Consider the following 24463-nt stretch of genomic DNA (forward strand, 5'->3'; position numbering starts at 1 on the left):
TGTTTGGACATTAAGAAAGCATATGCAGGCAAACATGTAAAGACACAAGTAAAGCTACCACAGCAGTCTAAGTTTAGCCGCAAGGTTAAGGGTGCTCAGCGACAGGTTTACACACATCAGACCAATGAACACTCGACCTAAGAAAAAGTAAATGTTCGTGGACTAAAGAAGGCAGCGCTTACGGCTCTTAAAACCTGAACAGGAAGTCCACCAGCATCTGTCTGCTTGATTACTTAGCTTTGAGGTCCCTCATGCAGGACATTTTGCTTACAAACGATGATTATGTGTAACAGATATCTATGTCCCTGACAAAAGGACCACCCGTCGACTTGCTCGAGTCCCTGTGTTGAGATTCGCAGAGTTTCTGTTATGTGAACCCTTCCCGTGCTGCATTTGTGCGTCTTGCTGGCAACGTGCGACGAGCGGTGGCCTGCTCGAAGGTACACTCATCTCCTTCACACTGAGATTATTTTTAAAAAAAACAAAAGGACGTGACACAGGCCTGTTTATACATACGTATCTACATATCCCTTAGACCTCAAGAACGATTCCTTTAAACTATGCCAGCTATATAGCTCCATATCTCACGACATAAATGACACTCATACTAGCATACATGCGTATTATTAAAAGAGTCAATGTTGTCTCAGCTTTCATAGCGTTCACAGAATGCTAAGCTGCGTGGAATCTCAATTATCCCAAAAATTATGCATGAAGTTTGAAAGAATAATATCAATCACACTGCGAAGCTACGCATATATCTAGGGAGACACGTATGGCGAGCTAACCCTGTTTTTCCGCACAGAAACCTCGCTGAAGTTTACTTTAACTATGAATACATGCAATGAAAATAGGGAATTTTTTACCTCAGTCCCTCCGCACCCAAGATATTTCTGAAGGCGAAATCGTTAAAGATTTGTACGACAAAATCTTAAAACTACCATGTGTCTGGCGTTTCCTCCTCGACTGATATAGTAACATCCGTGTCGAAAGTAAATGCTGATCGATGTATTTTCCACACCATTCCCATACTGGAACAAAAGCTTGTGATAGCTATATAACTATGGTTGTCTTATAAGAAGGCCATATATGGTTTAAGTACAAATAAACAGGGTATCACAGGGTATGACACATGTCAACGAAGAACGATCGCTCGCATACACAAAAGTTCTCTGAGCCGTCGCGTGCTCGACCTGTGAAACAAAGAACAACCAAGGAAGTAACCGTTCTGCGTTGGACAACATGTCACGAACACATTGTAGGGCAGGCCTGCAGTGCCAGCTCCCCAGTGCCTATAAACTTACCGCTCCCAGGAACGTGCCCAGCCCCGGCGGTCCCGGCTGGCCTGGCTCACCCTTGCTTCCTTTCACCGATTCTCCGGGCTCTCCTTTGGGTCCAGGTGGTCCTTCGGCAACCTTCAGCCATTGCACGTGCACACTGAGCATTAGTCCGTAGTCGCCATCAAGCCCAAATAAAAAAAAAAAAGGATGCGCAGATCCCACGCAGTGAGGGAATCGATGTCATGCGAAGCATTTCGAAGATACCTGACTATCCAGCATTGCTTGCGGTCCTGCAGACCGTTACGAGATGAACTAACCTGTTTTCGGTAAACTGAGTATAGTTGTGTTTGTGCGTCGCAAGCGAACATGTGCGTGATGACAGCAGCACGACGACGACTACGTCGACGTCGATCGGGTGGGAGCAAAAGCACATCTACGCGAGCCGATCGACGCGAGCTTACGACATGACGATAGCGGTGTTATATAGGTGGGTAGTGGACGTAAGTAAGCGACAAAACACTGATTGTGATGTCATCAGCAATAACGCGTAAGTATTCAATTAAATCATGAGGTTTTATGTGCTATAACCACGATATGGTTACTAAGCATGCCGTTGGCACGCCGCACTCCGGATTAAATTCGAGCACCTGGGATTCGTTAACGTGCACCCAGTGCACAGTACAAGGGTGGAACACCAAAGGCACTGCGCTGCCGCCGGCGGGTTGCAACTACGTGTTATGCAATCGTTCGTACTTGTGGCTATGTCATGTGGTATATTAAAGAACGACGATGACATTTGTACTCCGGTGAACAAGTGTTAAAACATCATTAACGTGGACATTCATAAAATTGATACAATGTTGCACAGTTTGCACGTAGCGTAAACTGCTGCGAGGAAAGTTCTGGGAAAAGTGGGCCGGTCCAGGAAGTCGTGCAGTCTACGACGGCGCTCAACGCGCAACACGAAAAGAAGAAGGAGAGAGAGGCACGTGACGCACGCGCCGAATGCTTGAAAGAGCTGGTTGCCTTTGGAACGAGAGAACTATGCGCGCGATCGCGGCTATAGTGGTTAGAGCACCGGGCTGCTGTGCTCCACGGCGGAGGTCCGAACCCGCCGTCGGTCACACATTATTTTCCTCTTAGTAATACGAGGCGACACTGTAATCTGGCTGCCTACATACCTACCGCAAAGTGCAAACAAGGCTTCGCATTACAGCGCAACCCTTCCGTCCTCCATCGCTAACACTGGTGTTGTTAGGGACCGTGGTCCCAACGCGTCACAGGCTCACAAAAAGACGCGGATCATTACAACAGTTTCTGAAATACGCTTGCCAGATCACTGAGCGATTGTAGGCGTGATGAGCAGCCGAGCGTGTTCGTACTATTAGTGCTTCGCTCCCTCTATCACCTTATTTCATTCCTTACACCCTTTCCCCCTGTGTACGGTAGCAAACCTGATGCGCATCTGGTTCACCTGCTTACATTTTCTTTCCCCTCTCCGATCCCTCTCCTCCACGCATCATCCGCTTGCACGTCAAGTATGATGCACCAATTCATTGCGTGTGCAATTCATTCATGTGTGCCTTTCATTGTGAGTAACACGTGTGTGGTAGCTACGTGTTAGACTAGCAGTGATTAAGAGACGTGTAGCGACTAAGCCTGCAATGAAAACAAAAGAAATACCGACAACGCTTCCTTTCCATAAAATATAGTGTCATTAGCACTAGGCACAAGTTCCGTAAGAGAGGAAAAAAAAAACTACGCGTGAATATTCTTTCTGACAGTGTTCGCCTTCTTAGAATTTCAGTTCGCGAAGCTAACACTGTGGCCCAGCGTAATTAAGCGGAAACATATACACATATGTAGTATACAGTAGAATTTTGTGAAACGTGACACCAGTGGAACAGAGAAACACGTTTCAATTAACAGGAGTTCCGTTTACTGATAACAACGCGCAGCTGGGCAACACCGTGTCTTACACCATTTTCACAATGCTGGAAGAGTGTTAACCATCAAGGAGTCAATGCGGTAGCTAACATTTTTTTCACAAAACTGGGAAAATGACAAATCGCTTTAGAGCACCACTATAACAAAAATTATTCTGGAACTGGCATAGTCACCGACCGAGAATTTGGACTCGGCGGGGACCGCCTACAAGTTCGGATAAACGGAAGTCCGAAATAACGGAATTGCCAGTAAATATATGCCTTTATTGTCCAAGTAGCCAACAATAAGAAAATAAAGAGTAGGCTAAGATGAAAGCTTCTCGAACACATTGCTTCACGCACACATGCTTGCTTGCGACCTGGTCAGCACAAGCATGCGTAACATCGACAACTTGCAGCCATTTGCAGGTGGTTTCCGAGCCAGACAGTGAGCGGAGTGAGCTGCTTCAAAACCACTTTTGGGCTCACTGGTGTTGCGCGGCACTTCTCGTACTTCGCCAGCCACGAGCAAAGATCAAAAATAAATAAATAAATAAATACGAAAGACAGAGCAAACTTAAACCTATTGAATGGGATGTCCCAGGAATTTCATTTCTTTAAATATTGTTCTCTAATAAGCCGGGTAATTGGTGAACAAATATTATCCTTGTGGCTGAAGACGACTGATTTCGGAACGCTATTCACCCTCATAACTGCGGATTGCATCAGTTTTCTTCAGCAGGTTCGCTAAGTTTAGCTCCGGATTGCTTTTATCACAGAGGCATACATTTGAAAATGATTCAAAGTAGTAATTAGAAACGTATCTATGCAAATTAGACAAAAATTTTTAGCCAGAACAGGCGTGCGATTGATCCCAATGGAAGACTTCATGCGGTTCATTCGAAGAGCTCATACCCGTTCCAAGAAATGCAAAACGTTGATGCTGATAACTTTTGCAGCGCACTGAATCTGGGCCCGCTTCACGCAGAAGAACGAAACTGAACTGCCCAAGAGCGCTACTGTCACGCCGTTAGTAGACACCCATGAGTAACGTGACTGATTATGCCTCACCATAGGGCGAACATGAAGCGAGCGGGCTTTCGGCTTGATAAGGGCGTTAGCTGATTACTAACTCGATTCATTTTCAATTGTATGCCCCTATGGTAAAAAAACCATCCAGGGTAATTAGCTCATCAATGATAGTTGAAAAATTTCTCCAGTTTTCACAACGCGACTGCTAACAAGCGACCGTTGGTGCCATCCTCGTATCCCGTAGACCACTTTTTTAAATTGCTTGGTCCCGGTTAGCTGCGATACCCTGAATTTATTTTGACGTCCTTTAGTGAGGAATATTTCAAGGCTGATTCTTCATTTTTTTTCGATTATGTTCAAACTCAATAAATGGATGCTCAGAGCAGATATAGCATTAGAGTGATTTTTTATGTAAACTCACTTGGCGGAAGTGCTGTGTTTGGAACCCACTTTTGGCTTGTAATCGTATTTAGTTGGACGTTACACGAGTGAAGGGATGAACACAAATTCCGAGGAGAGAATTAACATCAAGCTTTCGTTAGCCTAGGGAAAACCCACAGTTAGACATGGAACATGATTCAGGCCCATTACGCTGACGAGGCATCATATAGAAGCCGCGTCTTCGAATGGCACCAAAGGTTTCGGGAGGGCAGAGATTTGGTGCACGATGATCCCGGAGTCAGCGCCTCCCGTCAGCATCACATACCACTGCATATGCACAACGTCTGAAGCAGCTACTGCACGAAGATCGCCGTCCTACTCTGCTTATGATACCAACAAATCTGAAGTTAACCAGCGATACGTGTCACCAGATCTTACGCAACGATTTGGGGAAATGTAAACTGAATTTTAAAAAAATCCTCCTTCACGCACTGACAGACGAAGAGAAAGAAACCAGACCCACAATTACTGTTGAACGTTTGAAAGGAGCCAGCAGTGATCCAATATTTGTGTAAAGTATCAGTATCTGATATTAATGTTGTTATAAGTATGACCCTCAAACACGGGGATAAAGTGTCGGATCGCGGTAGTACGGTTCACCTTGTAAAATCTACAAAAAGTGAAGCGGTAATCGTAGGAAAAACAAAACAGTGTTCATCACCTCTTTTGATGCTAAAGGATTGGTGCGCATTATGAATATCTGGCTGAAGGGCGAACAGGAAAACAAAATTTAGACATTGATGTGTTACGCATTCACACAAGTCAAATTAAGTGCAAGAATTCTTGTGCATAAGCAGTAACAACAACATAAAGTCTAAAACAGAGAAATATGTGTTTCTAAGCAGATGAACTGCAAACATTGCAAATGATCAATGTGCATAAAATTTTTGTCACAGTGCGGAGCAGTCTTCAAAGTACAGCTTCAAAACTATTCTGCTGCGTGAGTGGCGGGCTTTCTTTGCCGCACTGCGACGACAAGATTTTATTTTGATTCGTATCTGGTCTATTTCGTTGCTCAGGTCTATCAACGCCCGATATGGAAGGGCGCCTAAATCTTGATTGGATTGGATTGGAGTGAGCTTTATTTATGCCTGCAGTTGGGAGCTCGCGCGCCCCGTCGAGGGCCTACGTCATCTACGAAGTTACTCGGCGCCGGTCTCCCCTTGCCGTTGCCGGCTCGCTGGGTCCCTGCCGTTCGAGTGCCTGAAAAACTTCTTTGAAGTCTTTGCAGAACCACAGTATTGCAAGTGGCCATCTCCACAACAGTGAGTGAAGAAAATCTTGCTTTGGGGCAACTACACTCCCCCCCCCCCCTTTTTTTTTTTGCTATTCACTCTTAAAGTATGAAAATGATGTAAATGTAAATGTAAATGAAAGTACGAAAAGAAGGCTTTCTCTGGTCTTTAAAATAATATGAATCGCCAAAGAGGCGCGCGATTACGAATTGCGTGGTTCCCTAAGCTAGCACTAAGCGCCTAAATTTACGGATTTTCATGCGAAGGATTCTTTGCCCCATCTTTGGCACTTCGCGGTGGGTGGATTCCTTCCTCGCCTCGCTTTAAGAAAAATGAAATAATGTCTGACCGATGTGGGACTGGAACCTATGCCGTCGACCATAGAGGCCGGGTGATCTAGCTATTACGGCCCAATCACATTTTTTTTTCTTTATTGATTAGACCCCGATAGAACACAGGCATGTCTCGTTCAAAAGCCAGCCAGCTTGTTCTTGTTCCCCAGTGAAATGGCACAGCCCACCCTGGGGTATCGGCCATGAATCGGGCGGTGCATCCCGCGCCCGTTTCTCGTCTTCTTTCCGTGTCAGCTCGCGCTCTGAGGCGCCTGGTTACGCTGCACCATCTCCGGGACCGGCCACCTTTGCCGAATAATTTCCTCGTAGCAGTTAAATTAAAATTGGATTCTGGAGTTTTACGTGCCGACGCCGTGATATGATTATGATTCACGCCGTAGTGGGGGTCGCCGGATTAATTTTGACCACGTGGGGTTCTTTAACGCGCATCCATTGCACGGTATACGGTCGCGTTTTATTTATTTTTTTTTTTTTGCACCTCGCCCCCATCGAATTGCGGCCGCCGCGGCCGTATTGTGATCCCACGCCCTCGCCTCGTGGTTACGTGGAGACAGTGCGACTTTCTACAAACTTTATGATCACCCAAGTTATTTTAACATTTTTTTCGCCGAAGTATAAATGCGATAGCCATTTGAACAAACTCCACATTAAATATATATTAATAGCCATATGTACGTACGACTGTGCAACACGTAGTGGTTGTTGACGCCACAATCGGTGTTTCTTTCGCTTCCGCTCGTTCACTATGTAGAACCTGTCCTGTAGAACCTATGTAGTCCTGTCGAAGGATCGCGTGGAACAGCTGGCGAAAAAATCATGACATTGCCGTCATACGATCGTCTACAACGGGGTCGCCATCGCGCTGCTGTCGTCGCGGATACGTATACGCCCAGACACGCAACTACTAAATTTACAGGAACACGTCAGTCCACCTGGTATCGTTTTGAGTGACCCCACACAACGCTGGGTAGCCAGGTACCTGCAAAGTGTTTCGCATACCATCGATTTCCACAGTGCGCGAGGTCTGCACAATTAGTTGAAGCTACAATGCCCGAATGGGAATCATTTTCGCACTATTCTGGCTGGCGAAACGACTTGATTTTTTTTCCCACATGAAAATAGAATGTTGCAGCGAAATTTTGCTACTAAAACAAAAAAAAAATATTATTTTCGGAAGAACAATTGGCGATTTCAACGCGCATCGCCCTTCAAAACAAAACAAAAAAAAAAAAAAAAAAAGCGCTGGAGCCTGCTCATACACCATTCTGCAGTTTCGCCCCCACCTTAACTCCCAACAAAATATACTGTATATATTTTTGCTCAAGCTGCATTCGGCGCACATGCCACGTCGAGCGCTTAGGATCCTGTTGTACGTTCATTTCCATGTATTTCAGGTAACGTCGAAGTATGTTTGCCAGCTACTGTTACCTTACCTCACATAACCCGGATAGTGGGTCTGGGCCTTCATACCGGCATTGAACAGTTATAGAAAAAAGTCTAAAATAATAGCAAAATTAGAATATGCTTGGAGAATTACTTTGCTCAGAGGTTATATTTGTTAATCTACAATATCTAACAAAAAAAAACAAAGGTGATAGGAAAGAAGATCTCTATTCAAAATTTCTCAAGTTTTCCTCTTATAGCATGTAGTATAGCTGCAAAACGAAGCATTCGGCGGCAGTCGTCCGCAGGAGCGCAGAGTTCCGCTACTGTTCATCCTGCGCCGCTACTCGGCAAGTGCCATCGGGCGGCTTAAGATGACGTCAAAGGTTCCTCCGCGCTGCGGAGAAGCCTACCCTGCGAACGCAACGCGACTAATGGTTTTCTCTCTCTCTCAGTGCCTTTGACATTGCACTGCGGCGCTGGTGAGAAGCGCGGCTACAGCGCGGCGATCTTCTCTGGTCTGGGGCAGTGGAGTTATCTGAATCATGCCATGATGACAAAACTTGTTAGCCACTAACCCGGAGTGCAGTGCGCCCAACTCTACGTGCGGTAGTATTGGAAGCGACAAAGCTTTATACGCAGTGCCGTGCGAACGGTCAGTATTGCGCCGACAATTACAGTGGCTTCTCAGCGTCTGCCGCGACTGGCCGGCCCTGAAAAGAGGCAGGATACGCAAGGGTCGTCGCCGACATTTGTAAACATATTTTACAAGCTTGCGTCATCCAGCAGGGCCAGCTACAGAAAATGGCTCTGAATGGCGTGGTTTTATGATCTTGTCTGGGGTCTAATAAGTGACAAGAATTGATGCTTTTACGGCCTAAGCCCGAGCCAGGTTTCGTGTGTGTCTACATGCAGTGGCACTCGACACGCAAGCCCAGCATGTGGCTTTCTTTCAGCGCATGAACACGGCGCATTCACGCAATGTTTCAAAAGCCTATAGGCGTGCAGGCCAACAGGATGTCTCTGTTACCCTAAAGGACATCCCCTCACAGAGTGCTTAAGGTCAGTCTAGAGCAGAAGCATACGACGAGTTTCCCCTAAGTGACTTATGAAGCTTCATACGACGCAGGCAGCTGCTCCTCTACGGCGCTCGGCATTCCTACTCCAGGTAGCAGACCCAAGTTTTAGGGCACAAGATGTTATCGACCGAGAAGGACGCCATAGCGGCCCGGTTAGAATTTTCAACACCATAAACAGTCATGATATGCCGCCGTCTGCGTTGGCGCATCAAAGTGGTCAGTAACTAGATGACGTAATTCACACGCACCTACCCGCCCTAATGGCATGTAAATGTAGGCCGATTGACATAAAAGCTGGACACCTCACTACTATAGCCAGTAAGACTAGCCAATGACGAGACCGATGCCCTGCAGTGGCCACTGCAAGCAGACCCACCATTCTTCCGTGTTCGTCGACGAGGGCTCCCGGAGGTCCAGGCGGGCCCCTGCGTCCACGGCGGCCGCGTTCGCCTTTCTCGCCCTTCTGCAACACGAAAAGGTCGCATTGTTTGGCCATGTTGCACTGATACGCAGCTCCTGTAGCACTGACGTCGTCATTTGCTGTTGTTTTGACGCACGTAATCCGTGAAGCAATAAATGGAGCAAGTTGGTTCGTGCACCTTCTTGTATACGCGTGGAAGCGACAAATAGACAACTGACACCAGAATACGAAGCTGTCCTCTTTAAAAACTTGTCCTTGTATCTCTGTGTCACTCTTCTCTATTCAAGGGACTGTCACACGTACCTAAGCTGTGTGCAGACCATTCTGGTTTAAAAAAAAAAACGAAACTACCTACTCCGAAGAATGTTACACATTTAGATATTACACTGCCTTTTACGCACACAGATTTGAATAGAATATTATGGCTGCCGATTGTACTTTGCGTTGAATGTGATGTGGTATCACCTTGTTGTGCTGTTTTGCTAGTCTAGCGTATAGGCGCAGTACAAGTGAAGCTCATGATTTTTATTATTGCAAATAAAATAAAAGAAAAAGATGTAGTCACTCTAAAATGGTGATCGCTACTCCTTTTCGCTTAACACTAAAAGTAATGAAAATAAGTTTGTAAGATAAAAAAATCACCGCCCAAACACTCCGTACAGATGGTTAACCAGTGAAGCTGAAACGTGCGGCCCCGGTGTTTATCACTGGGTTAATCGCGACAGTTTAATAAAAGACGGCTTGGTGGCCTGCCGGATCCTCGGTACGCAGTTGCTGCTTGCGCTCGGCTGCAAAGAGCCTGTTCTTGTGCCCGGGCTGCAGCATCGGGACGGCGTAGACGAGCTCGCTCCCGCTTCTGCTCGCGGCGTTGCTCATCGAAAGCTGCCTGCTCCTCAGGAATATGTATGACGCGTGGCCTACCCGTTTGGGCGCCGGAGAGAAACTGCTGCGCGCGCGCTCGTCTGCGACGGAGAGCAACGACGTCACTATTGGCGTAGCCAATCGCGCGCCTTTCTCTTTTTTTTTGTCGCGCACGCGCATGGGGTTGCGCCGGAGGAGTTGTCGGCGCGCAGGCGACAGACGCACGGACGAACAGACGAGTCGGCTAGCCATATATAACTTCACTGCATAAAGTCACTGGGTCAAAAAAATGTAGAGCATACAGCTCTTTACACACGTGAACATATTCAGATAAAGGGCAAGGACAAGTTGGACAACACTTACACTTTACATATGCGCGTATGCAGAGTTCCAACACAAGGTCGCGATGCAGTCTGAGATGAGCAGACGAACGGATTAAGAAGATACACATATGTAATAATGCACACCCAGAGATACGGCGTAAAACACGAATCACAGAAAACGAAAAGAAAAATAAAGAGTACTACATAATTAACGTAGACACAAATAATGGCAGAGGCTTGTGGTTACATTGTGGTCGCTACGCTGCTGGGCACCTAGTAGATATTAATTATGTTTGGGTATTCGATTAAATGTTCACGTGCGTTCAATGCTACACGCTGTCTTGAATTCACGCTGTGTTGTTTTCGATGGCCAAGGCCCCATCAATTTTGCGAATGAGACCAGCCCATGCGGATGAATTGAGTCTGGCTATTGTGTAGTGTAGGGCGTCTGTGGCACTTGAGAAATGCATTACGTGAGACATTTTCAGAGCTCTTGCAACGGATTCGCGAAGTCATTCGCACGTAGCTGCAAACTTATGTTTAGTTTGTGAACCCGGGCCATTGTTCCTTATAGACCAACCATACCTGCTCGAAATCTGTCAAAAAGAGTTACCTGCTGTCGGGCAAGTGGACAACCGTCCGGCCGAGTGGAATCATCTGTACCTTTTCCTATAAGCGGTATGAGTATTATACTAATAAGGTGAGCCACTGCAATGCGATGTGTTCTTGCTTGACTTATTCTCTATTTATATCATCATCTAATCAGCCTGAGAAATAATTGTGATGACTTAATCCGGGCACTACTTGAGTAGCATTAGAATACATCCGCGGTATTATTTTGGTTATCAACGCTATCTCGTTGCGCTGTGCAGTAAATTCACAACGCCTAAAGATTAGCACCCATGCATAGAGTGGGCAGGCTTTGGTCAGAAATGTCAGCTGTCTCCGTTTCGTTTTATAATAAGCAGCGATAACTTATGAAGGCTGCATCAAGGCTGTATCAACACTCAGTAAACGCGCTGCAATATGTAGCTGTCAAGCTGCGTATTGCAGGTTGACAGCTGTTGTCTTACTGTACTCGAATCCGCCAGCAACATTCAGGCCAACAGTGCTTCATTCTAAAAAAAACTCAGTGCAGCCCACGTGTTTAGCCCTTGCTTCAGGAATTCGGTTGAATGCAGAAAGATTTCCGCTACTGAGAGCAGTTCAGAGCTAACCGTTGAGTGGCTCATTCAGTGTCATATCACCACGTATCACCATCTCCTGCCGGTTGTTCTTACGAACCGGTCTTGTAAGCGCAGCGTCACGTTTATATTAGAGCTACCATGGCGCATAGAATCACCTTTCTAGCGAATCGCATTATTATCAATGAGGATGGTGCGCTTAGTAAATGTATTGTGGTATGCAACGCGTTATTATTGCGCTATACACGTGTTATCAAGAGGGACAATGTGGCTCGGGAGAATGCATACAAACGGCTAACGCGTCGCTACAATAGGGCAAGGCAGGTGCTCTCCTTGAACACCACTGAAGACTTGGTGTAAAAGTTGGTGCATTACATTAAATTCACGCCCTGGTAAATGCAATGAGTTACGATCGCATTCGTTTAAAACGGAACATGCGTGGCTTTGCAAATCCGGTCCCGCGACACGACCTAACACAGCCATTAGGGTAGCGAGAATTCGTAAAAGAAAAGAAAAAGAAACAGCCAGTGACACAGACCTTGCGGACAAAATGTTTTCCGCATGCAAGTGCAAAATGAAAATGTTCCGCTTGGCATCGTTTCGAGTGCTCAGTGAAGCTCCCGCTGTCTACATTCGTAATGTTTAACGACCTGTATAGGAAAATCCCTGGCGCTTGTAGCACTGTCATAAACAGCACACTTTATATTCCATTGACCAAAGAAGCATTTTAGATGCTCACCTCCAAAATGACAGTTTTCCCTTCGAATTCCTGGTAGTTAATGAGACCCGGTTCACCACGATCTCCTTTAGATCCAGCCGCACCGGGGATGCCGTCCAGTCCAGGCTCACCCTGCAAAATAAAGAGTTTGAGTCGCGTGTCCAAATAACCGGCACGAGCGAGCGTTTATTTTAATTGTACTTTTATTTGCTTTGTACACATCAAAACAATCACAGAGAAGGAGAAGAGAGCTATCTGGGCAGCTGCCACCAGCAAGGGGACAACGCCTGCCGGCTCTAGAAGAGAAAAGGCATATAGAAAAACAATAGTGAACGAAGAACAGGATAAATATTAAGAGGGAGAGAAAATAAGAATAAGTGCTGGAGGGTGGTGGGTGAAGAACAAAAAAAACACGCATGTGCGTCACTCATTCATCGGGCGGCACTTAACGTCCGGCCAACGGTCCACGACTTCGCACAAAATTGGAGCAGAACGGTAGGCTCTAATCGGGACTATAGATTTTCGCCTTCAAAAACGATAGACGGCTTTGTGTACTTGATCGTGTTGGGACGCCCGACCAATGGGAATTGTGATGTCGTCCATTGTAGCAGTTGCTAATCCAAGTGATCGGTAGTTTCTGTAAAGCTCAGATCGCTGCGTACAAATGGAGGGAGAGTCAAATATTAAATGACAGTGTTGCTGTTGCCCCGCAGTTAGCTCGGGTTGCAGTGAGTGCCCGCGCATGTCGGTGCAATCGTTCAGCCCCTATGACACACCCTACACGAAGCTTTAGTAGCAAATCTCTAAAGCCACGAGATAAACCACGCCCACGAACAGGGGGAGGAAATAATCTTGCCACTGAAATTCGCTGATCAGGGTCCGAGCAAGTGGGACGGATTAGCAGACCAGCATCACCTAGTTGGCGGAAAACTTCTGGACGAATGACCGCGCTCACTAGTCCGACATGTCCGTCTTTGTTGCCGTCAAGATTGCCCCGTGCAACGGTATCCACTGACAAATTAACGATACGCTGGGAGATGCAACTGCGCAGATGGAATTGGTAGTGCCACGCGTGATAAGGCTGTCATTGTGCGGTTACTGTAGGCGGCTAAGTTCTGCGCGTGAGTCTCTCAGGGGATTCATCTTGCAAGCTGTCAATTCCTCCTCTATGCACTTCAGCGCTAATTCGATGGCCACTAACTCAGCGGAAGCGATCGAGGTTGAGTATGGAATACGGGCGACACGTAGGGCTCCTGTTACAGGGCAGAAAAATGCAGCAGATGTAGACATGTAGTAGGGCGTCAGTGTACACTTGTACGTGTCCAGAATATTCATCAGATATATGGGAAAGGGTTAGCTGGTACAGAGCCGGTACTGAAAAGTCGCGACTCTTTCTCAATGCCAGGAACGTGAAGGCGTATACGGTGAAATTAACTTCGCCGGAACTATTAGTGACAGCAGCTGTTGAGGCATGCTCACCAATAATGTTGGAAAGTGTCATTGCATTTTTCCAACGGGAGAAGAACGACGGCTAATTAGGTGAGCGAGAAGCGCTTGTCTATCCGGTGCCCCGTGCTTGATGTGTCGTAGTGCTCGCTCAGCTGCATGTAGGCTAAAGAGCACCTCCTGCGCTTCTGTGAGCAAAGGTGTAGGCTGGGCTATAGGGCACAACCCAAGCACCACTCCAAGAGCAGCGCGGTTTGTCCCGTCCCAGCTGTTTCAACGGGATAAATGGTATGTTCAGCAGTGATAAAGCGTACAGAACACTGGAGAGTATGGCAGCCTGGTAGACTTGCAGCACGAATTCTCGATCACATCCACTTCCTCGAACAGTCAGTGCCACAACAAACTTTAGTAGGGAGCGCGACTTTTGTCTTGCATATTTCACAACAGACCGCGAAGAGACACGACCGTCACCTAAGCACCGATGTTATTGCACTCAAGGCAGAGGTGTCTCATCAAGGTACAAGCGGCTGATATTACGAGGTGCACGTTGTGGCGGATGGTGAGCAATGACCACTCACCGTTGACTTCTGAGATGAAACCTTCAGGGCGACTTCACTGAAGTAATACCTAGTCCCATCAAATTCTTCTCGCAGTTTCGCACGAAGGCGCGGACCGTGGATTGAAGGTCCACTGATTTATGGAACAATATCGTGAGCATAGATTGCGATCGATAAGGGATAGTTGCAGTCTTCCGGCAAATGGCTTGGAAGAGAAGCAAGAGCACAGTCAAAATGAAGTGGCGATAGATCACTGCCTTGTAGCATATTACATGTCACAGGCCTCATGTCACTTGTCACACTTCTAATCCGTGCTTTCATGAGGCAGACCAGACAGAAAGCGTTGCACAAAATTGTACAAATTGTAAATTGGCCTCAGCATGCCGCAACACAACCAGTGCCGACATCTAACAGGTTTGCTGCGCTCCAGTGGGATGACGACGACTGGCCAGAGCTTTCCGAGCCCGACCCGCCGGCACCCCATTGCCAACAGACTTACAGTGACAAAGTTCGCAAAGACCACCGTCGCCCGCTGGTTACACAGAAGCAGAGGGGGCCGGAACATCCGCGTGATGATATGGCAGCAGTTGACAATCAAATTGCCCGCCTTTTAGCGGAGGTATCCAAGCTCCGACAGCACCGTGAATTACTTGCGCGTCGGCGACGTGCAGTGGAATCTCACACCACTACAACTATCGATTCCGCTGCATCATCGTCTCTGTCACGCCCTGCTGTATCGGTCGCAGAGTCTACCAGGTCTTCAGCTCCGTTGCCGGATAACTCTACAACATCCCTTTTGCGGTTCATCGTCAGCCAGTTATCCAACCTGACATCTGTGATTTTACAACGCCTGGACTCGTAATCAAAATGGCGGGCGCAGGTGTTTGTGGCGTGCTTCAGTGGAACTGTAGAGGGCTCTCCAGGAAAGTATCAACAAGCTGCAGGTGTGGGCCCTGTTACTACAGGAGACCAACGCCTTGCCTGCCATTCCGGGCTTCAGTGGATACGTGTCTCCTTCGATGAGTGACCGCCGCGTGCACACAGCTGCCCCTCCAGGAAAGGCGGCAGTGTATGTTGATACGCGCTATCCTCAGGTCTGCCTTTCTCTTGAAAACTGGTGTAACTCATATCAGGAGGTAGTGGCAGTAGCTGTGAAGTTATCCAAGGCAACTGTTGTGGTAGTGTCACACTACATAAGACCAGCCGGTGGCTCTTCACGAATTAATCTGGGCTGGTTAGTGAATGTCCGTCGCCAATACCCAGCGTGTCCTATTTTAGTTGGTGGTGATTTCAACGCCCCTCACTCAGATTGGGGGTACTCTACTTCTAGCCCCCGAGGTAGGCGTGTGCGGGACGCCTTCGCGGATGCGTTGTTTGTACTACTGAACCATCCTGATTCAGCAACGCGGGCTGTGCCTCAAGCTCGACGTACAACATACGCACCAGATCTTACGTGGTGGTCGGGTCTCGGCACTCCCACTTGGCACCTGGAGCCCGACTGCTGGGGTAGTGACCACCACCCTATCATCATCGGCCTTCATCCGTCGCAGGCCTGCCGATTGCGCCGCAAGTGTTCTGTGGTCAACTGGGACACCTTTCGCTCCGTTCTCCAAGATACCTCTGTGGACTCGTCATCACTACTTGTTGACCGCATACAAAGCGCGCTCAATGAAGCTACAACCATCAGCTGGGTAGACGTCGATCGACCGGCACCGGATATCGGCCTGCTCAACTTGTGGGCTGCTCGCAGACAAGCTGAGCTCGCAGCATCCCGAGACCCCACTTCTGCACAAGCCCGTACAAGACTGAATTTTCTTACTGCTAAGGCCCGCAGATATGAACGCGAACTCTCGCGGAGGCACTGGCATACGTGGTGTGAGCGGTTTTCATCCAAGACATCGAATGCTTCTCTCTGGCGAACGTTCCGTGCCATGGAACACGGTTGCCACCGTCCAGACGCGGCAGCCACAGCCTGCTTCGCTGCTGGCTTGTCGCCGGATGATTTCGCCAGAGAAGCATCCTGGAAGTCTTTCCCGCAGTACGACGTGTTGCTTCAAACAGCTAATGGTACTTCCTTGGCAGGCATTCCGACACATATCGACAGGTTACCATCTACAGCAGACTCCGAGGGGATTGCAAGCTCTTTCACCATGCCTGAGTTGCTTGCGGCGATAGATGGTACCAGTCGCAAGACAGCACCCGGTCCAGACTCTATCACTATTTATCTCTATCTTTCCTTGACTCTATCTATCTATCCTAGACTCTATCTTTCCTTGAAGACCGACATTTTGCGATTCGCCTCAGTGGTGACGCCGTCGGCTCATTTGTCCTTCTTCGTGGCGTACCCCAGGGATCTGTATTGTCACCCATATTATTCAATATTGCTTTCATCTCGCTTGCATGGCGCTTGCACGATGTACCCGACATAAAGTTCTTGTTGTACGCTGATGACATCACGGTATGGAGCACTCATCACGACCTGCAGACTCAAGCCGCTGCCCTTCAATCAGCTTTAGATATCACGGCGACTTACCCTTCTTCGATAGGCCTTAGGCTTTCCGTCAGCAAATCTGCGTACATGTCAGTCGCCAATCGCTGGGGCCGGCGTAAACTCTCTGCAACACCCATTCGTCTTCATCTATCCGGAACCCCTCTTCAACAATGTTCAACTATAAAAATTCTGGGTCTGATGGTACACGAGTCGGGAACAGGAACTGCTTGGCTCTCCAGCGCTAAACAGCAGGTAATTCAGACGTTGGGTCTGATTAGGCGCATTGCTGCTAAAACGGGCGGCGCCAGCTCATATGTTGCGCGACAATTGGTGAAGGCGGTAGTGCAACCACACCTTGTTTATCAAGCCCAATTCCAGCATTTGACAAGGGCACAATGGGATCGCCTTGAGGCTGTTAATCGCGAGGGAATGAGGGTCATCACTTGCCTTCCCCGCATCACCCCGATCGTGGCTCTCCGAGAAAATGCGAAGCTCAACACAATAGATGAGCTGGTGCAGCAGCGACGTGATGCTCGCAGGCTTAAGGCCAGCCTTTCACACGCAACTTGTGCTCTCAGGGCTTACGCTTTTTCGAACTCGCTTCTACCACCACCATCGCCAGTTCTTCCTCCCTGGAGTTTTGTACAGCTGAGTGATAACAAGCCAACTGATATACATCGCCCGACATCAATTCACGTGGCGGCGTCGCTTCTTGACCGAATTATTGCTCAAGATGCCCACCTGCCACTTGGCTCCATCGTCCTTTACGTTGATGAAAGCATTCAGGACTGTGAAACAACCGCTGCAATTTGTTGCCCATGCGCACCTGCCCTTAATAAGACGACCCGGTTTCAAATCCAAGAAACTCCTTCCTCCTTTTGTGCTGAGCTCCTTGCTGTCCGAGAAGCTTTGTGCTCTGTGGCCGCCTTTCCCATGGTCCCCACGGCCCGCATCGTCATCCGCACTGATGCCCTCCAGGCGACGCGGCTTCTGCGACGCGTCAGTCGCAGCCCTGACATATGCCAACAGATCCATCTTCTGGCGGCACGCATCCCGCAGCCAAAATCTGTCGAGTGGATCCCACGCGACCTTCTAAGCTTCCAAAGCCGTGCGGATTCTGCGACCCGTCTAGCGACCTCTCCATCGTCACTGCCTCAACTCTTTCACCTAGATGATGCCACGCTCCTTTTAACAAGAAAGGAGCACCTCCGGCTCCGCACACGTGCTCTCATACCTCCGTGTGCGGTAAACCTCCCCCGCGGTCTTACCCGTGCAGAGGAGGTTGCGCTTCGGAGGATCCGGGTCGGGGTTGCCCTCACTCCTGCCGTGACTAGGAAGTGGCCGCACTTTCGCCCGTTATATCCTCGCCCTGAGTGTCCACTCTGCAAGTCGCGAAATGCTGAAGCCGACATCCACCACCTGCTGTGGGTCTGCCCTGCACTGAAACCGACGAGGCTCCGGCACCTCGCAGCAGCGGGACTCTCACCGCATACTCCGAGCGATTACGCTGCTTCGACGCAGGGACCGCATTATCGATACCTCTTGGACTTCATTAGGTCAGCAAATTTTTTTCCATTCATTTAATCATCCTTATTCACCCCCATCCCATACCCCTGTCTGCCCTGAGGCATTTACCCTCGCATAAAAAAAAATTGTACAGGCGACCGCCTATGCCAACACCAGCATGGCTAGAAAGAATCACTACGTGCGGGTGGGAATCAAAGGCTTGTCGAACGTCTATAGGATGCGCACGTAGGCAGAACGCTTATCGGGTCGCAATGCAAGGTCCGCAGTGATGCGAGCCACCGAGCGACGTCGAGAGAAACCGCGCATAAGGTCCAGAAAGAAATGCAGTTCTTACAACCCACCATCTAAACTTGGGGACACCATCGTTTCCACTAACTTCATCACGTTGGATGTAAGCGATATAGGCAGGCCCTGCCCGCTCTCGAGTTCCAGCGATCGCCACAGAAGGCGAAAAATCAACCGCGGCGCGCTTCAGCACAAAGCGTACAAGTTGAACTACTGTCATTTGGTCGCATGCTTTAATTTGTATTCTTTCTTCGAGGGGCGCTCAACACTGCTAAATATTTCATCTATATATGTACATACAAGAACCGACAAACATAGTTAACATGTCGTTTCTTATAAAATAAGTAGACAATAGGCAATTGCTTTTTACTGGACTTCTATTATTAAAGTCCGTGCTTTATTACTTAAATAAAGGTTTTGTAACCTCACTGACGTCTGATAAGCAGCACCCACCGGTATCGATTGCAGTCCGTGCTGCTTATATAGACTCAAATAGTACGGCGGTTATATTTGCGAATAGGCTTCTTTTGGGCAGCATCGCGCAGGTTTATTTTAATTAGATAACAAGCCTGTTGATGAATCCAACATTCGATAGCCGCGACCGAGCGAACGTGTTTAAAGACGGTGAATTTTGTCAGCTGCGGCGTTTCACTGGCATAACGGCTGCATGCGCGGCTTCCTTCGCTAGTGATCTGCCGCGTCTGCTCGCGTAATGATATGTTGCTGCAAAAAAAAAAAAAAAAAAAAGAAAAAGAAAAAAAATGTTCCAGCTAGCGTGAAAATAAATTCGCTGAAACCGACTGCAGTCTGTTTGCAAACTACCCCTGAAAGCGGATTAACCCTGCAGCCTCTCGACGTGTGCACTGGTGAATAATAATAAAGAAAGCATTTCTTCCCATTTTCAACTTTGAATTTCTTTTCGTGCGAGCCGGATACAGCAGGTTCCTATAGTCATTTCTTAAAAGCGAAAAATAATAATAATAATTATAAAGTTATTGCTCCTTAAAGACAATTCAAACAAGGCTTTTGTTATTTTGCCCCGTTGTTAAAATTCCTAGCACTGAGTACAGCATAAATAATGAATAGTTTTGGCTGTTTCTGCATAAATGATACACTGCGATAAGTTCTCTGCACATTAGTGCAAATGTGCTTCCGGTGATACAATTGGATTACCTGTATTTGATACATAATAAAATTAATGTGTTTATTACTTAAGCCGATGCTTCCCCAAGCATAGCCCACACAAGGACACTATTTAAAGAAATGCACACGCAAAACAGTGTTGTGTGTGTATGTGTGCTTTTTTGTCATGGAGCGTTTTGTGTACTGTTCTTAGTAATACATCAATCACAAACGCACCCACACTTCCACCATAGTAAATGACGCTCTTTTTTTGTTCGACTCCAGCCTCCCAAGATGCCGCTCATATTTGTTCTCCCCTTTGGACTCTGTTGTCTCTGGACGTACAAGTCAACAGTCAATGTGTCACCACTGGGCCAGAATCCTTGCAAGTTAAGTTTCTGAACACTTCACCTGAACCGTGTTTTTTTTTTGTTTATTGAACTACCTTTTGTTTCCTCATTTCTTCCTCGCATGCTTGTCATGGCTTCATCATTTCTCTTTTTAGGAAGATGGACAAAAGAGAGTATATTGGTCTGCAAGCTGCTCATGCCAAGCCATAAGAAGCTCAACACACACCACAATGACAACGGGTCCTCTTGAACTACGTGCCTCACCCTGAAATGTTTGCAAGTTTACCAGATAGAGGTTTGTGAGCCCTATCAAGAAAGCAGCAGTCTACAGTTTTGTTTATAAGAACTTTCTGCTGGGCGAGCTGTATTAGGAAGAGTTGCGCCTAAGAAAGAACGAACACAGGAAAAACGAGGTAGGCGAAAAGAGCAGTTTTGTATCGTACCGAGCGGGAATGTTAACACTTGACATACAAGCTTACTTGCTTTTAAGGGCGTTTGAATGACATCTTTAGTGGCAACTTGTTTCTTTTCTATAGTCCAATACAACTTAAGTCTGCCCCACCCACGCCCTCATAACCGCCAGCCACTGTTCCTCCACGAGGCTGCAAATATTTCATACTTCAAACATTCCTCCTTACCTAAATAAGGCGGTAACCACAAAAATAAAATTATTAGCGCATAAGTTTATACGTTTTCACTTGTATATTGTAGTGGAACAGTGAAAGCCTAATTCTTTATTGAACTGGAATAAAACACTTGCTTCGCTGCAACCATTTATTGTCAAGTTTCACTTCAGTTGGCAGTGAAGTTTCATGAGTAAAACGGAGCCAGCAGTGAAATGAACTGTACCGCGGATTTTCGAAGAGTGAAACGCTCCGATTCCATACACTTTGTCCATGTCTGCTGCACGCCTCATCGCTTCCTCCGACGAAAAGGCTCTTCAAGAAAAGCAGACGCTCCGGAAGTATCAAGTACGACGCCATTTTGCAAATGTCGCATGACGGTTTTGTTTGCTTCTTTGATTGGCTGGCGGAGTAACACAACCCCGCGCGGTGTGTGTGCCTTGGTTGCCAACTGCTGTTCTCTTAAGTTGTATCCTACTATAGTCATTATAGCCGTGATGACTAGAACAGAAACAATGTAGCAAGCTTGACGGACATTACCGCCAAGTATTACATGCTCCCTCACAACGTTAATTTGTTACATGAAAATGCAAAAGAGTCTTAAAACCTTCAAAAACACTTAATGCAATATTGAAGAAATGATACCTCATATTCACTGAAACTGGCAGTCACTTCTTATTTTATTATTGTAATTTTTACATAAAATACTCTCAGGGCCATATGACATTAAAGAGTGGAGCGATTACAAAGCAGTAAAGTAAACAAACAAGCGTAGTGAGTTCTGGTAATGTAATAATTATCTTGATTACACAATGTTAGCTAACGTTTTGCAAAAAAGTTTGTTATCGGTGATGGCTACGAAACTTGAGGGAAGGTGGTTTTCTTCATGAGATGTACGAGCAGAAGCTTGATGTGGGCGAGTTGGTTGAGCATACTTAATGAAAAAAAGCGCCTTGTCTGTCGTACATGTGTTCTTTCGTCCTTGTCTTCGTAGCGCTCTCTTTTTTCATTGAGATGTACGAGGGATGAAAGATAGAAAGAAAGACTTCGTGTAACATGAATCAACTGCTACCTTACTGCGATGATCGATGCGGTTTAAAATGTGCTGACGCCGCAATATGAAGCCGTCGTGAAATTCGGTGTGCTAAAAAAATTTTATGAAATAGCGAAAGATGGGAGACTTTGCGGCGGTTAGCTATGGTGGAAAAAGTGCTAGGTTAGTGTTGACTGAGGTTATACTCGTGATATGATTAAATTAAAAAAAACAAGTGGAGTTATTTTGTACTAGTTCAAGTGAAATAATAAGATTAACGCGACCGGGATCCCGTATTGCAGGTGCATATTAATGTTACGAGCGTATTAGAGCCTTGTAAAAGTGTAGTTTTAAAGTAGACAGTGCTTTGCAAAAGTTGCACATATGTAGCCGAGCATGTGATTAGCATTTTTATTGCCGTACTCTATATTAATAGTTCAATTTAATTTATCTGTGATGTGCATACCAAGATATTCATGTGACACGACGAAATCTAAGAGAACGTTGTTAAGATGGTAAGCGCTATTATTGTCATTAGACCTGGATACGTGCATTATTTTACATTTGTTAACTACCAAAGGCTCATGTGCACTTTGCATGAAATCAATAACTACGCTAGCTCTGCATCGTAAGAGATAGCTAGAAAAACCAATTCGCACAACCGGTCTACTCCACACTTGTCAGACATGAAGAGTCACTAAAAACAATTTTTCTTTCCCCTCAAACAGCAGATGCCAAACCTGAGCATAATAATATATCTGTAGTCATGTTAGAGTACCATACACACGAATACCTCCCGGAAAGCGGCAGCAAAGCACCCAAAACAAGCGAGTGAACCGCGTGACACGCACCACCAGCCGCTACCGTAGCGGCCATATTGCTCACTACGTAAGGATGCTGATAGTAGTTTTGATTTTGCCAGCGCCATATCTCGGTCGCATACTTTAGTTCACAACGTCCCCGCTACTCTTATTTCCGTTGCACTGTGGAAGGTACAGTTTGCCTTCTCTACGTTTATATAGGTGTTCTGTGATATAGGTACGTAGGACTTGAGCGTGTTTTGTTAGACGCCCCAGTTTCTGAGCGGGTATTACTATAGTCGGATACAGCTTTAGAAAAAAGGGGAGGCCCCGCCCAGATTACCGAATCGCGACAGCCGATTGCCTTCGCAACTAAAATAGTCCCGCTCGAAAAATCGTGCTCCTGAAACACGTAATTCTCTGTATAAATAAAGACTTTTGTATTTTGATGACTGGTTTAGTAGAGCTCGTATGTGCTACAGCCCATGCCGGATAGCGAAAAAAAAAAGTGCATTCTGCAACGCTGCCCAGCGTCTGCTCTTTAGCTTCATTGCAAGTGACAAAAGTAGAAAGGGCAGCTCTGCCAGGCTTTTGCGCTTGTTCACATGTACACGGCGTATCTACTACTCGTTTTCCAAGCTTAAAATGAATCAGTTGCTATTGAAAAAGTACTTCTATGAAACAATGCATTTATCGCAACCATTACAAACCTGGGGCGAGAAGACGGTCGAGGCAGGAAGGTACAAAAATGCTTCATTCTTCGTTTTAAATAAATACTCTTTGTTTTAAATAGCATAAAATTTATATTTTTTGGTTTTGAGTTTTCACAATTTCACAGCACGCATTCTACACTTTGCGCGTGCAGTGAGCACTAGTGGACAGCAATCAATCGACGGTGCTACACAACGCTCGAACACCGTCGCTAGACGTTCGGCTATCTCACTGCTGACAATGATCGTTGACGCTAAGTTGACGCCGACAAATCTTTGCGTTGAAGGCTTCTTCTGCAAATATTTTCTGTTGAGACACTCGTAGGTTTGTTTCATGCGCGCACACTTTTCTGATTTCTCCTGACAATGGTTTTGCTCCATCACTTCACCCAGTCCAACGAAAAACGCAGCGACACAGTACACGAACACACCCGCCGCCAACAGTAGGCACCAGTCTTTGGAAAACTTTTCCAGTCGTAACTTCGCTCGGGAGCGAAATAAAACAACATGGAACAAACACGCAGGATGTGTGTTCGTAGCGGTGGCCGCGAGATCCTGTTTTCAGGCAAGGCGTAGCGCAGCGCCAGCGATGCTCGCTGCTATGTTCCTTCGCCGGTTCACGGCTCAGAATAAACGCCCGCGGCACACATGCCTCATGGTAAGCTCGCAGTAATATTTCCGGCAGGATAGACCATCACAAACAATTCTGGAATTCATTCTAACGAGGGGCTGAAGCCCACAGCTGGCGCGACCTCGCCCAGCTCGAAGCCCGGGCGGCCATCTTCTCCGTCGGCGGGATCACCGGCCGTCCGGCTCATGGCGTTAGTCCAGAGTGCGCGCCCATTGGTGGATGCTCGTTTGCCTCCGCCTCGGAGGAGTAAACGCCCCCTTTTTTCTAAAGTTGTATCCGACTATAGAGTCAATTTTCGTTCTTCAGGAATTTCACTAGTTCTCCACACTTTGTTATGCTATTGGCTGGTGAAAGGCATCGTCCATAGGCACCAACTAAGGGGGGAAGGGGGGCTCCGGGGACCGAACCCCTCCGACCCCTACGCCCCCCCGATCCCGGCGATGCCGAAGCCTACCCCCCTCCTCCCTTAATGTGTCATTACCAGAATTTAGTCACCCACATCATTTGAGGTTTCTTTTGACTTGCCTGGACCTTTTCACTTAAAATTTTATTGTAGCTAATACTTTACTTCACCATTGTTGGCGCGGACGTGCACGGATTTTAATTCATACTTTGGCTTTAATTGTGCAAATCCTGACAATAGGAGGACAAGC

At 47.0% G+C, this 24463-nt stretch overlaps 1 protein-coding gene across 2 annotated transcripts in view; it reads right to left on the minus strand.

The window, feature by feature from the left end:
- The window catches only part of Mp (collagen XV/XVIII-type protein multiplexin), a 448114-nt gene that overhangs the window by 51035 nt on the left and 372616 nt on the right, over positions 1-24463 (minus strand). For both annotated transcript variants that reach the window (XM_075677559.1, XM_075677558.1), the window contains 3 exons: positions 12257-12367; positions 9105-9191; positions 1305-1415 (listed from right to left, as the gene is read on the minus strand). In XM_075677559.1, the coding sequence (XP_075533674.1) occupies positions 1305-1415; positions 9105-9191; positions 12257-12367 (309 nt within the window). The remainder of the gene's footprint in view (positions 1-1304; positions 1416-9104; positions 9192-12256; positions 12368-24463) is intronic.

Source organism: Dermacentor variabilis, unplaced genomic scaffold (assembly GCF_050947875.1).
Source record: "Dermacentor variabilis isolate Ectoservices unplaced genomic scaffold, ASM5094787v1 scaffold_13, whole genome shotgun sequence".
Lineage (NCBI taxonomy): Eukaryota > Metazoa > Arthropoda > Arachnida > Ixodida > Ixodidae > Dermacentor > Dermacentor variabilis.